Source organism: Eptesicus fuscus, chromosome 1 (assembly GCF_027574615.1).
Source record: "Eptesicus fuscus isolate TK198812 chromosome 1, DD_ASM_mEF_20220401, whole genome shotgun sequence".
Lineage (NCBI taxonomy): Eukaryota > Metazoa > Chordata > Mammalia > Chiroptera > Vespertilionidae > Eptesicus > Eptesicus fuscus.
The window spans coordinates 32,506,903-32,522,441 of NC_072473.1; the positions used below are offsets into that span (position 1 = coordinate 32,506,903).

At 35.2% G+C, this 15,539-nt stretch overlaps 1 protein-coding gene across 2 annotated transcripts in view; it reads left to right on the forward strand.

Annotated features, from left to right (window-relative positions):
• Positions 1-15,539, forward strand: part of HDX (highly divergent homeobox) — a 110,815-nt gene that overhangs the window by 5,231 nt on the left and 90,045 nt on the right. Inside the window, exon 4 of one of the 2 annotated variants that reach the window (XM_054716030.1) lies at positions 1,039-2,147. In XM_054716030.1, coding sequence (XP_054572005.1) covers positions 1,039-2,147 — 1,109 coding nt within the window. The remainder of the gene's footprint in view (positions 1-1,038; positions 2,148-15,539) is intronic. The other variant, XM_054716034.1, reaches the window with a different exon arrangement.

Consider the following 15,539-nt stretch of genomic DNA (forward strand, 5'->3'; position numbering starts at 1 on the left):
TACATATTTACAGCATAAAATTTGGTAAGGAGACAAAAGTGTAAAGAAGAAAATAATTACCATAAATTAATGACAAACAGGAAAATATTTGCAACTTATGACAAAGTGTTGCTACCTTTAGTAGAAAATTGCTCCTATTAATCAATTAAAAAATAGATACCCAATATAAAAATAAGTAAAGGAAATGGATAAGCTATTCTATCAAAGCAATATAATAGCCATAGAAATTTAAACCAAAGCAGCAATTATAAACCTCTTATTAACTCTTGGAGTACAAAGGACCACAAAAAGGTAATGCAAAGTCTTGGTAAGGGTGTGGACAAAGCAGAACTCTTATAAATACATGGCAGGGTACTTTGAAAATATCAAAAAGCACAAGTTTCTTTCTAGAATAACATTCTAACAGACCAATAGCACAAGGATGCATGTACAATGATGTGTGTTGTAGTATGTTTTATAATAGTGAATATTTCTAAAAATAACTTAAATATCTAGCAATATTAAATTAACCAAGTTATAAAATATTAATAGAAGAAAAATTCTTAAACCTGAAAATTGCAAGTATATATTTGTTTAACACTATTACAAGCATTTTCCAATGACATTAACTACCTTAACTATGCTTCTAATTTTTCATTATTATAAAGAAACATATGATGAACGTCAATACATACAAACTTATATACATCTATGATTATTTTTAGGATAAATTCACAAGAGCAGATTTATTAGGTCAAAGGATATGAACATTTTTAAGGTTCTTGCTATGGATAAATTAATTGGTTGGGTTTTGAGGACAGGAGCAACAATACAATTCCATTATCAAAGTTCCTTGATATTTATTAAATACAAGTCCCTGATCATTCTGACCTTATACTTTAGTTATTTTTAATTTTATTATCTCTCTCTGTTTTTTTCTTTAATATGTATAGGCCTTGGTTCTCTGACAAATGGAAATACAATATATCATATAGGAATCGTTTTATCTTGTCTTTTTTTGTTAAGAATTTTTCTATAACATAATTTTTTTATTCTTCCAGACGTGGGTTGGCAATAAGAGAAGAAAAATGAGCAGTAAAAATTCTGAATCAGGAGCAGCAACAACAGGAACTATTCCTGGTACCTCTTTGGCAGCTCCAGACATTACAGTAAGAAATGTGGTTAATATTTCTCAACCCTCAAGCCAACAGTCTTCTTGGTCATCTGCCAATAATGATGTCATTGTGACTGGAATATACAGTCCAGCCAGTTCATTAAGTAGGCAAGGGACAACCAAATATACAAATACACAAATTACGGAAGCACATAAAATCCCCATTCAGAAAACGGCCAGTGAAAATGGTTCTGAGTTTCAGCTGCACATTCCTGTTCAAAGACAAGTAGCACACTGTAAAAATGCCTCTCTGCTCTTGGGTGAAAAAACGATTATTTTGTCAAGACAGACAAGTGTGCTAAATGCTGGAAACTCTGTATACACAAAGAAAAACTACGGAAGCTCTTCAATGCAAGCCTCTGATATCATAGTACCTCAAAAGCCATCTTGCCACCGACCTTGCAAAATTGAACCAGTTGGAACTCAAAGGCCATATAAGCCTGAACACACGCGTCTAACATCACATAACTTATGTGGGCAAAAGCCACCTATTAGAGATCCTTACTGTAGAACACAAAACTTAGAAATCCGTGAAGTATTTTCATTGGCAGTTAGTGATTACCCCCAGAGAATTCTGGGAGGAAATCCTCCACAGAAGTCTAGTTCAGCCGAAGGAGCTTGTTTGTCCATTGCAATGGAGACTGGAGATGCTGATGATGAATATGCCAGAGAGGAAGAGTTAGCACTGATGGGAGCACAGATACCAAGCTACTCAAGATTTTATGAAAGTTGCAGTTCCCTTCGAGCTGAGAACCAAAGTACAGCTTTGCCAGGACCAGGAAGAAATATGCCAAATTCACAGATGGTGAATATTAGAGACTTGTCAAACAATGTACTATATCAAAACAGAGACTACCATTTGACACCACGGACCTCATTACATACAGCATCTACAACAATTTACAGTAATACAAATCCACCACGGAATAATTTTTCTTCACATTTTGCATCATCAAACCAATTGAGGTTATCACAAAACCAAAACAATTACCAGGTAATGTGTAAGTTTGTTATATAAAGGTTTTAAAAACCATTGTTTAGTATAAAAAGCTGTGTTGGTATCCAGTTAGACTTGAGACCTGGGTCCCATAACTCAAATTTTGAAGTCATTTGAGATTTTTTTTGCTTCAAAATGGTGGTTTGGGGTCATCTCTTTGAAGAATCTTGCACTTTTTTGGTCATGTTTAATTATGCTTTTTCTTTGTGGAATATAATAATTTTTATAACATGGCAACTTTCTCCTGACATTTAAAATGATTTGACCAGCAAATAGTAGCCTTATGGGAAGCAACTCACTTGCCATCACTAAAATAGGACTGAATTGGCTACATTCATCCCCTAGAACATAGATTATTCCTATAATGATTTTTACTTGTAGTGTGAGGAGATGTCACTAGATGAGTGGTGCTTTCCCTGGGTACATTGCAAGGGAGGTCAATCATTTCTCTAGGTGATGATGGCTGGGAAGTCAGAGCCTGCTGTAACTCAACCAACTCCTTTCTCTAAAAGGAAGTGCTTTATTCAAACATTAAGTGGAACATTAATCACATAGTCTTTTTAAAAAATGTGTATAAGGCATGTTCAGAATAAAAATTAAAGCAAATTTTACCTGTGAAAAAATAAATTACATTTCTTCACTTTCCCACATATTTAATTATCTACATGTGCTTCAAATATTCTCAAGAGTGAGGTATAAGCCTTTCTTAGAACACCCTTTAAAGTCATAGATCATCTCTTAAAAATCTGTTTCAGAGAATTTGAATTGCAGAGCATGAATATTTGCCTTTTTTCCTTGCTACTAGCTAGACTCTAATTTGTTCAAACACAATATTTAAATTTTATCTGAATTTAAGATGCTTCCTGGCTATTCTCAATTAATATAAAAAACAAACTTACCTTAACTCCCTTCATTTTATAATACTCTACTTCAAAATGAAAAGCAATATTAGAGTATGAGAACTATCCCTCTGGCACCTAGCCCTAACAGATGAGGACTCTATCATCATCATTAGTCATCATTTTTTTATTGAGAGTCTACCAATTTTTCTGTATTTGCTCTTTCCTAAAGCATGCTTAAACTAACATTGAATCATACCATAAAGTTCCTCCCCAACACCACTTTCATTCCCTGCTTTTATTTTTTTACTTTTTCACCCCTTCAGTTTTGTTTTTAATAACAATATTAGCAATATATTTAGCATTGTTGAAAGTTTTACACAGGCATCATCAGTTACTTTATATACCTGATTTCACTTGTGGCTATCTAGACATACAGATACTTAATCCACATTCCAATAACTTATCCAGGATCACACAGCCAGTACATGTGAGAACCACAATACAACTCAGATATATATCGTTTTTTTTCCCTGCTTTACCATACACCCTAACAATGTTAAATGCATTAGAGTATTTGGAGGTCTGAGAGTAAAATTTTAATTTTTCATAAGCTGACTGTTCCCTTAAGGACAATTTATCCTATAGTTATACCTTTTTATAGTCTCTATTTTTTCCTAAAAGAACTTTTAAAGGGATTTAATTTATATAAAATAACTTTAAGTGGAATAAAACTTAGCTAATTTTTAAAGAGTAATATTTTTAAAGAAAGGCAGTCTGACATAATTTCGAGCATGGGCTTAGAGCCTAATATACCTGGGTTCAATCTAGGCTCTGCCACTTTCTACTTGTGTGATTTTGGGCAAGTGACACACCCTTCCTTGTGACAGTTTCCTCATTTGTATAATATGGTTAGTAACACCTACTTTTCAGGAATGCTGTATCAAGAAATGGCACAATCTGTGCCAGACTCCTTGCATGCTCCATGGTTTAAATTTTCTTATACTTACAACCTCACAGTTAGAAAGTTAATGAAATTGCTAGTTTAGGCCTTTATATTCTATTATTCTATTTCAAGTAAAATATTGCAATATCACAGTGTAGTTGGGGAAATAACAGCTGTAGTGCTCGATGAGAGAAGACTGGAGATCAGCTATCAACTTCACCATCATCTATCGATTAAAATCCCATGTATTTCTCTTTATATTATACCAGACCTCCTCCAACTTGACTTGGGACAGTATGGGAGAGACTGTTTGCAGAGAACTCTTGGGGCATCATTACCACCCCTTTCTTTTAATTAGTTGATGGTTGGGGAAAACAAGGCAGCCTGGGGAAGTGTAGTAAATCAGGTTTAGCATCTTAGTCTATTTGGGTTGCTACAGTATAGCAAAAATACCATAGACTGGTGGCTTAAACAACAAAAATTTATTTCTCCCAGTTTTGGAGGCTAGGTAGGTGCTGGCAGATTCTGTGTCTGGTAAGATCCCACTTCCTAATGCATAGAAGACTGTCTTCTCACTGTGTCTTTATAAGGTAGGAGTAAGGAAGTCTCTTTTGTAACAGCACTAATCCCATTCTTGAGGGCTCCATTATTATGAATTAACTACCTCCTAAAAGCCCAACGTCAAAATACCATTACATTAGGTTTCAACAAGTGAGTTCGGCTGGGACACAAACATTCAGTCCATGTTAGTTTTTCTCCAAGATTTTAATGAAGCTCATTACCAAGCTATATTACTGTAACATCATGACTTAGAAAAATAGAATTTATGGCCATCTTGGCAGCTTTCTCCCTGTGAAAATAAGCAAACAATTCTATTTCATTTCTGACCCTGGGAATATGTAACAGAGATATTTGCCTCTTCTTTTTGTTACACTTGGTATCTTCAACCTAGTACTGAAGGATAGTCTAATTCCAAGCTATCTTGGTGAATAAGTACAAATTGAGGGAATACTAAAGGATTCTAACAAGTTTAAATCAGCTCTGTTTTGCAGCCCCTTGGGGATCATAATAAGGTTAAAGTTGTAGTAAGGAAACTGTTAGGAGGTTGCTGTACCAGGATACCATAGCCCAATTATATTAAAAAACTCTCCGAGCTAACCCCACTCCTTAGAGGACATATTGCAGCCCTATTGGTCTCCAAAGTGCCATTCACTTTTCATGCCATTGCTGTTAGTCCACTATCATTAGTTTTTAATTATTAAAGATTCATAATTAATAAGAATCTATGTAAAGATATAGGAACATTTTGGAAGATAAGTGCTACAAGATTTTTTGTTGCAATTATCATTATGGCTTAATAATTAACTGCATTTCCATCCTTCATGAACTTTATAAAGATTTAAGAGTTAATAAGACAGCGAAACTGGTTTGGCTCAGTGGATAGAGCGTCGGCCTGCGGACTCAAGGGTCCCAGGTTCGATTCCGGTCAAGGGCATGTACCTTGGCTGCGGGCACATCCCCAGTAGGGGGTGTGCAAGAGGCAGCTGATCGATGTTTCTCTCCCATCGATGTTTCTAACTCTCTATCCCTCTTCCTTTCTCTCTGTAAAAAATCAATAAAATATATTTTAAGAAAAAAAAAGAGTTAATAGAACACTTTGAGCTTTTTTTTCTCTTTTTTTATGTGTCCTTCACCAGAATTGAACCCAGGACCCTTTGATTCCTAGGCTGATGTTCTGTACACTGAGCCAAACCAGCCAAGAGTTGAGCTTCTTTTAAAAGTTACTTTATAAGTTCAATGGATTTATCCCTATTAGTGAAAGTGCTTTGATAGTGCCTTCCAACTTTCATCAGTATTTCTGGGTTTTGGTGCATTAAAAAAACACAAAACATGTAAGTTTAATAGTTGCAAAAACTTTAAACATCATGGCATGCTAAACCAGTATAAAGGATATTTTGCTCTGAGGAAAGTGAAGGTCAGTAACATTCAGTGACTGGTAAAATACTAATAATTATCAGGCAAATATTCAACTTCAAAAAAGTAACAGTAGTCTGTATTGAATGGCTTTAGTTAGCAGGTATAATTTTATAGAACTTTATTGCGATAAAATTCACATAGTTTAGAATTCACATATTAGAAGTGTATAATTGGCCCTGGCTTGGTAGCTCAGATTGTTAGAATGTCTTGATATGCCAAGGTTGCAGGTTTGATACCCAGTCAGGGCACATACAAGAATCAACCAATAAATGCATTAATAAGTGGAACAACAAATCGATGTTTCTTCTCTCTCTCTCTCAAATCAATAAATAAAAGAAGTGTATAATTAAGTATTTTTAATATATTCAGGGATATGTTCAAGCAGCACCCTAATCTTAGAATATTTATTCACTTCATAAATGAACCATGTACCCATTAGCACACCAAATCCCCCATCCCAGCAGTAGAACAATTACTAATCTTTTTTTCTATTTCTGCAGAATTAGTTATTTTAGATATTATTACAAATGGAATTATACAACTTGTGGTCTTTTGTAACTGGTTTCTTTCAGTTACCATAATGTTTCCAAGATTTGTCCAGGTTGTAGTAAGTGTTAGCACTTCATTTTATTACTCTTTATGTATATTGCCATCCATTAGTTGCTGGACATTGGATTTTTCTACATTTGTCTATTGTGAATAATGCTATGAACATTCACATACAAATTTTTGGATGGGCCTATGTTTTCAAGTCTTCGGGATATATATCTAGGAATGGATGTCCAGTTCATATTGCAAATCTATGCTTAACATTTTGAGAAACTGACAAAACTTTTTCTAAAGTGCCTGTACTACCTTACACTCCCATATTAATGTATAAGGGATCTAGTCTCTCCACATCTGAACCAATATTTATGTCAGTCATTTTTTATTATAGCTGCTCTCATAGGTGTGAAATATCTCATAGAGGTTTTGATTTGCATTGCCCTGATAGCTAACAACGTTAATTCTCTTTTCTTGTGCTTAATAGCCATGTGAATATTTCATTTGGAGAAATGTTTATTCAGATAATTGGTACATTTTTAAATTTTTTTCTTTTTGAGTTCTAAGTGTTCAGTTTTTTATATATTCTCTATATTAGTCCTTGTTATATTTATTATTTGAAAATATAGTCTCCCACTCCATATGCTGTCTTTTCACTTTCTTGAGGGTAATGTTTATACATGAATGTTTTTAATTTTTAGGAAGTTCAATACACCTATTGTCACTTATGCTTTCAGTGTTGTAGCAAAGAAAATAATATCTAAGGCAAAGTAGCAAAGACTGACATTTATGTTTTCTTCTAAGAATCTTACATTTGTGTATCTTATAGTAGTATGTAGGCCTTTCATCTGTTTTGATATAGTTTTTGCATATGGAATGAGAGAGGAGATCACTTTGATTCTTTTGCATATGTACATACAGGTGTCACAGCACTATTTGTTGAAAACACTATACATTCCCCAATGAATGCTCTTGCTATTCTTCTCAAAATCAATTGATCATATGTAAGAGTTTATTTCTGGGTATATAATATTTCCATTTGCATATCTATTTATATATGTGTATTTTTATGTTAATACAACATTGTTTTGATTATTGTAACTTTGTTAGAAGTTTCAAAATTGGGAAGTGAGTCCTCCAACTGAATTCTTTTCAAATTAATTTTGTCTATTCTGGATACCTTGCATTTACATATGACTTTTAGGATCACCTTGTCACTTTCTGCAAAAGAAAGCCACCTGGACTATTTATAGAGATTATGTTCCATTGTATAGCAATTTGGAAATATTTCCATATTAATTATATTGAGTCTTCTGATCCATGTATGCCTTTTCACTTATTATATCTTCTTTAATTTTTAAATAATTTGTTCTAGTTTTCAGTAGATAATGCTTGCATTTATTCTGTTAAATTTATTCTGAAGTATATAACTCTTTCTGATGCTACTTTAAATGAAATTTCTATACTAATTTAATTGTTGGATTGCTCATTGATTTTTGTATATCAAACTTGTATTCTGAAAACTAGTATATTACTTATAGTAGACAACAGGGAATTCCAATGACAAGCACGATAGCTTTTACTTGTGTAAAATTTTACTTCTTTTTATTGACTAATTGCTAGTAACTCTAGTACAGTGTTGAATAGAAGTGGTACAAGATATGTTTTTCTTCCTGTTGATCTTAGGTGGAAAATGTTAAATATGATGTCACCTGTTGGATTTTGTAGATGCTCTTTGTCAGGATGAGGAGGTTCTCTTTTATTCCTGGTATGTTAAGTGATTTTCTCGTGAAAGGATATTTATTTTTGTCAAATGATATTTCTGTATCTAATGAGAAATTCTGTGCATTTCTTTATATTTTATCAATACAAAGTATTACATCTTTTTCTTTTTTCAGTAATTATTTTTGTATATTTTTTCAGATTAAGATATAATTGACATAGAGCACTGTATAACTTCAGTTACTTATATTATGAAGTTGCCATAATAAGTTTAGTTAATATCCAGTGTTTTAGTTAATAACAGTGTTTTTCTTCTTGTGGTGAGAACTCTTGGAGCTACTCTCTTAACTTTCAAATATACCATATAGCAATGTTAATTATAGTTATCCTATTGTACATTACATTCCTAGTACTTATTTATCTTATGTAACTGAAAGTTTGTACCTTTTGAACACCTTCCTCCAATCCCCCCAAACACTGGTACCCACAAGTCTGATCTCTTTTTCTATGAGATTTTTTTTTTTTTTACATTTCACATATAAATGAGATAATATGGTAGGTATTTGTCTTTCTCTGTCTGATATATTTCAATTAGCATAATGCCCCTAAGGTCCATTCATATTGTCACCTATACCAGGTTTTCCTTCTTTTTCAGAGCTGAATATTTATCCGATACATACAGGGTGTCCCAAAATAACATATACATAATTTGAATGATTATAAACTCAGTGTTTATTAACACACAGTTCATTTTCAAAATTTAAAAGCATCTACAGAAATTAGTAATTTTTTTTGTCAATGCCTGTTTTTAAACTGATGACTTTTCTGGTCCAGGCTCTGCTGATAATGTGAAGCAATGGAATTGCACACATCAAGAATCATTTCATTCAGCATTTGTGCACCCTTAATTCATCAACTGTCACAACCTTATCTTTTATGTATCCTTATTTTAAAAAGTCTAGTGGCACTAAATTTTCCCTGTTCAAAGCTTAGTCTGGCTTCACTCATTATTTTAAATCAGCTAAACCTGAAAAGGAGTGAAAATTAAGTGAGTTATCAGCCTTAAAGTATGTACACAGCCCTAGCCGGTTTGGCTCAGTGGATAGAGCGTAGGCCTGTGAACTGAAGGGTCACAGGTTTGATTCTGGTCAAGGGCACATGCCTGGATTGCGGGCTCCATCCCCAGTAGGGGGCGTGCAGGAGGCAGCCAATCAATGATTCTCTCTCATCATTGATGTTTCTCTCCCTCTCTCCCTCTCCCTTCCTCTCTGAAATCAATAAAAATATTTTAAAAATATGTATACATTTTTAGAACACCCTATATATAGTAAAAACTACATATATACAAATACATTGTGTAGTTTTTCTAATACATATATAATTATAGCAGCATTATTTACAACAGCCAATATATGGAAACAGCTTAAGTGAATGTACATAAGCCATTTCCATATCTTGGCTATTGTAAATAATGCTGCTATGGTTATGGGGATAGAGATATCTCTTTGACAAAGTATTTTCATTGACTTTGGATCTATTCCCAGAAGTGGAATTGCTGGATCATGTGATAGCTTTATTTTTAATATTTTGTGGAACCACCATGCTGTTTTTCATGGTGGCTGCATCAATTTATAATCCCACCAACAATGCACAAGTGTTGCCTTTTATCTACATTCTGTCACCACTTTTTATCTCTAATTATTTTATGATAGCTATCATAACAAACTTAAGGTGATATCCCACTGTGTTTTTTAAATAATTCTTTATTGCTGAAACTATTACATATTTCCACTTTTTTTCTCCATTGACCTCCTCCAGCCCGCCCCCGCTCCCCCACCCCAGGCCTTTAGCACCCTATTGTCTGTGTCCATGGGTTATGCATGTATGCATACAAGGTCTTTGGTTGATTACCTCCCACCCACCACTGTGGTTTTGATTTGCATTTTCCTTTTTTGATTAGTGATGTTGAGCACATTTTCATGTATCTATTAGTCCTTTATATATTTTTGATATTAATCCCTAATTAGACACATGGCTTTCAAATATTTTCCCATTCCTTAAATTGTCTTTACATTTTGTTGATCTTTTTTATTTCTGTGCAGAGTTTTTTTAGTTTGATGTTGTCCCACATATATTGCTGTTTACTTTCTTTCTTGCTTGTGTTTTAAGAGTCACATGCAAAAATATCATTGCTAAGACCCATGTCAAGGAGATTTTTCCTATGATTTCTTTGAGAAGTTTTATGATTTCCAGTCTTACATTTAAGTCTGTAATCTATTTTGAGTTAATTTTTGTGAATGGGTTAAGATAGAGGTCTAGTTTCATTTTTTTTTGTATGCAAATATCCAATTTTCCCAGCACTGTTTTTTTTAAGAGAAAATACTTTCTCCATTGAGTTTTCTTGGCTTCCTTATCAAATATTAGTTTATAGTAAATGCACTGGTATATTTCTGAGATCTTGATTTTGTTCTGTTGGCTTATGCATCTTTTTCTAATCTTTATTGTTGAAAGTATTACATATGTCCCATTTTTTCCCCATTGACCCTTTCTAGCCTGCCTCCACCCTCTGCCCCGGTCTTTACCACACTATTGTCTGTGTTCATGGGTTATGCATATTTTCATAAGAGTTATTTTTTATGCCAGTACCTTACTGTTTGATTACTATAGCTTGAAATTAGGAATTGTGATGTCCCATGCTTTGGTCCTTCTCAGGATTACTTTGACTATTTAGAGTCTTTTATGGTTCCATACAAATTTTAGTATTATTTTCTACTTTACTAAAAAATGCAATGAGAATCTTGATAAGGATTGTATTGAATCTATAGATGGGTCTGGGTTTTATGGACATTTTAACAATATTAGTTTTTCCAGTCCATGAACACAGGATGCTGTTCCATTTACTTGTGCCTTTTTCAAATTCTTTTATCAATGCCTTATAATTTTCAGAGTAGAGATTTTTTACCTCCTAGATGAATTTATTCCTGATTATTTTGTTGTTTTTAATGCTATTTAAAATTGGATTATTTTCTTTACTTCTTTTTCAAATAATTTATTGTTAATGTAAAGAAATGTTGCTGGATGGCAGAATAGGTAAACACTGGTACTCGGCACCTTTCAAAACCACATCAAAATTACAACTATAATACAGAACAGTAATCATTCAGAACCACCTGAAATCTGGCTGGATGGAAGTACTACAGCTAGACAATTAAAGAAGAAAGTGCCCTAACTGGTTTGGCTCAGTGGATAGAGCGTCGGCTTACGGACTCAAGGGTCCCAGGTTCAATTCCAGTCAAGGGCATGTACCTTGGTTGCGGGCACATCCCCGGTAGGAGGTGTGCAGGAGGCAACTGATCAATGTTTCTCTCTCATCGATGTTTCTAGCTATCTATCCCCCTCCCTTCCTCTCTGTAGAAAATCAATGAAATTTATTTTTTAAAAAAAGAAGAAAGCACATCGAAACTGGTAGGAGTGGAGGCGCAGAACAGGCTGGTCTGACACACTCATATGGGAATATTGTGGTTATGGAGGCCTCTGGTGAGGAATAAGGGGTCCCAGTCCCACACTGTTCCCCCAGTCCTGTGATCCAAAGCTAGAAAGAAAAGCCCCCATAAGTTGGGGCTGTAAAAACCAGCAGGAATTGTGGCTGAGTGACACAGAAGCTACTGGAGACTCAGGCAGTTCCTCTTAAAGAGCTGGCATGCAGACTTACTCATACTCGATTTCTCTAGGCTCCCATGCTGGGATGGCAGCTTGAAAGGAACCTGGCACATTTGGGGAAGAATTGGACTGTCTGAGATCAGGGCATGAATTTATCCCAGACAAGGGTGTTCACATGAATCATTGTTCCTGTGCTAGAACCTCCCATATTGCATAGCTGACTGGCAGCCATATCTGAGTTTCCATCAGCTTGGCTCATACCGTTGGCTCTGCCCTGGTGATTCCCTGAGACCCCACCCCATCCAATTTGCAGCCCCATCCAAGCTGTTTGCAGTGGCTTTTACATATGAATGGCCTGTCCTTGTTCAAGCTTCAGACTTTCTAAAACCCTCTTTAAAAAGCACCAGCTGGCATCATTGTACCCTACACCTATAAATAAGAGGCCCAAGACAGCTTGGCTTCGCCTAGGCACTTCCAAGCCCAATGTAAATAGAAGCCATTTGCAGATTTCTCTGTACTTCCTGCCAGGTGCCCCCAGGCAGTGGTTGGTTTTGCACCTCCCAGGAGGCCTCAGAGCCAGTGCACCTGGTAGACATATTCAGATTATACCAGATTAAAACTCTACACATCCAAAATGATACACTCAAGGGGCAGACTCAGTGAGCACCAAAGCCCCACTGAAGTGAGTCCTCCTCCATAGGGGTGTATCCTGCACAGCATCTCTTCCATTATTCTCACAGCTGGTCCTCACATTCAATTGGACTGGGGTTCAATTTCTCCCAGTGTGGCCCACAGCAATTAAGGCTCAACTACAACAAGACAGTGCACAGAGCCTACATAGGAGCACACCTAGAGTGCCCAGCTCAGGTGACTGGGGAGGTTGGGCCTTACAGGAACCTACTACACAAGGTATCTCTACCAATTCCAGGAGACAAAGCAGCTCTACCTAATACATAGATAGAAACACAGGGAAGGAACCAAAATACAGAGACAAAAAACAAAAAACAAAATAATAAAACAAACAAACATGTCACAAATGAAAGAACAGAAGAAATCTCCAGAAAAAGAATTAAATGGAATGGAAGCAAACAAGCTACTAGATACAGAGTTCAAAACAATGATTATAAGGTTGCTCAAGAATCTTAATGAGAGATTCAAGGGACTTAGTGAGACTTTCAAGGATCTTAGTGAGAATTTCAAGAACCTTATTGAGAACATCAAAGGCATGAAAAAGGACTAGTCAGAAATTAAGCATACACTAACTGAAATAAAAAATAATTTACAGAGATTCCACAGTAGAATATAAGATTCTGAAAATCAAATCAACAATTTGGAATATGAGGGAGCAAAAAACACCCAGCCAGTAGAGCAATAAGAGAAAAGAATCCAAAAAGATGAAGAGAGTGTAAGGAGCCTGTGGGGCAATTTCCAACATACCAACATTCACATTATGGGTGTGCCAGAAGGAGAAGAAGGAAAGCAAGATGTTGAATACCTATTTGAAGAAATAACAAAAGAAAACTTCCCCTACTTGGTGAAAGAAATAGTCTTACAAGTCGAGGAAGTGCAAAAAATACAAACAAAAGGAACCCAAAGAGGCCCACACCAAGACACATTATAATTAAAATGCCAAAGGCTAAAGACAAAGGAAGAATCTTAAAAGCAGCAAGAGAAAAGCAGTTAGTTACCTAGAAGGGAGTGTCCATATGTCTGTCAGCTGATTTCTCCAACAGAAACTTTGCATGCCAGAAGGGAGTGGCAAGAAATATTCAAAGTGATGAATAGCAAGGATTTACAACCAAGACTACTCTACCCAGCAAAGCTATCATTTAGAATTGAAGGTCAGATAAAAAGCTTCACAGACAAGAAAAAGCTAAACTAGTTCATCACCACCAAACCAGTATTACATGGAAGGCTGAAAGATATTCTTGAAGCTGAAGAAGAAAAAGAAGGAAAAGAAGAAGAGGAGGAGGAGGAGGAGGAAGGTGGCAATAAATACCTATCAACAATTGAATCTAAAAATCAAAATAACCCGAACAAGGAATTGAATGAACAAAATAAACTGATAAATAAAATAGACCCAGAAACATGGAAACATGGAACAGACTGACAAATCTTAGAGGAAAGTGGGGAAGGGGTGGGAAGAGATTAACCAAAGATCTTCTGTGCATATATGCATTACCTATAGACACAGACAAAAGGGTGGTGAAGGCCTGGATTGGGGTCAGGAACCAGGTGGAAGGAGGCAATGTGGGTGGGGGGACAAGGAGACATTTGTCACACTCCCAACAATAACATTAAAAAAAAGAAATGTTACTGAATTTTGCATGTTAATTTTGTATCCTGCAACTTTACTGAATTTGTTTATTAGATCTACAGGTGTTTTTTTTTTTTTTTTTTTTTTTTTTTGTGTGTGTGTGTGTATGTGTCTGAAGCTTTTAGGGTTTTCTATATAGAGAGTCATAAAACACTACTATTTCTTTCCAATTGTGATGTTTTTTATAACTTTTTCTTGTCTGATTGCTCTGGCTGGGAATTCCAGTAACAAGTTGGATAGGAATGGTGAAAGTGAGCATCTCGGTCTTCTTCCTCATTTTAGAGAAACATTTTATCCTTTCATTATTGAGTGTGATGTTAACTGTGGACTTGTCATATAACCTTTTTTGTTGATGTGTGTCACTTATACATCTAATTTTAATAGCTTTTTTCATGAACAGATGTTGAATCTTGTCAAATTATTTTTCTGTATCTGTTGAGATGATGAGATTATATTTTTCTTTTCCTAATAATGCGATGAATCAGATTGATTTATTTTTAAACTAGTAGCCCTGTGCACGAATCCATGCGCCAGTAGCTCGCCAGTAGCTCACTGCTGCCCTCCAGTAGCTCTCCACCCACTTCCCTGTCCTCCTGTAACTCCCCTCTCCCCCCTCTCCCCGCCCCCCTCATAGCTTGCTGCCCTGCTCCCTCCTGTAGCTCTTCACTGCCCTCTTGTAGCTCGCTGCCCCACCCTCCTGCTGATCCATGATCTGGTCGTTACGCAGTCGGTCATTACCCTTCACAGTGTAACAACCATTTGCATATTATCTTTATTATATAGGATATTGAAGCATCCTTGCCTTACAGGAATAAATTCAATTTGGTAATGATAAATTATTCTTTTTAAAGTGCTGCTGAATTCAGTTTGCTAGCATTTTCATGAAAATTTGTGCATTTCAATTTATCAGGGTAGTATTCTTTTCTGGCTTTGTTATCAGTGTAATTCAGGCTTCATAAAATGAGTTTGGGAGTGTTCCCTCTTGTTTTACTTTATTTGGACGTGCATTAATGTTTTTTAAAATCCTTGGTAAAATTCACTAGTGAAACCATCTCGTCCTGGCTTTTCTTCATTGGGAGACTTTTTTAAATTACTAAATCAAATTTCTTATGAGTAAGTGGTGTGTTCAATTTTTCTATTTCTTTCTTATTCAGTCTTGGTATTTTCACATTACTCCTAGGTTTTTAAATTTGTTGGTGTATACTTGTCCACAGTACGCAATTATGATACTTTGCATTGCTGTGGTCAGTAGTGTCTCCTTTTTCATTTATAATTTTGTTGATTTGAGTTCTCTTTTTTTTTTCCATTGGTTAATCTAGATAAAGAATTGTCAAATTTGTTTATCTTTTCAAAGAACCAACTCTTACTTTTGTTAAATTATTCTA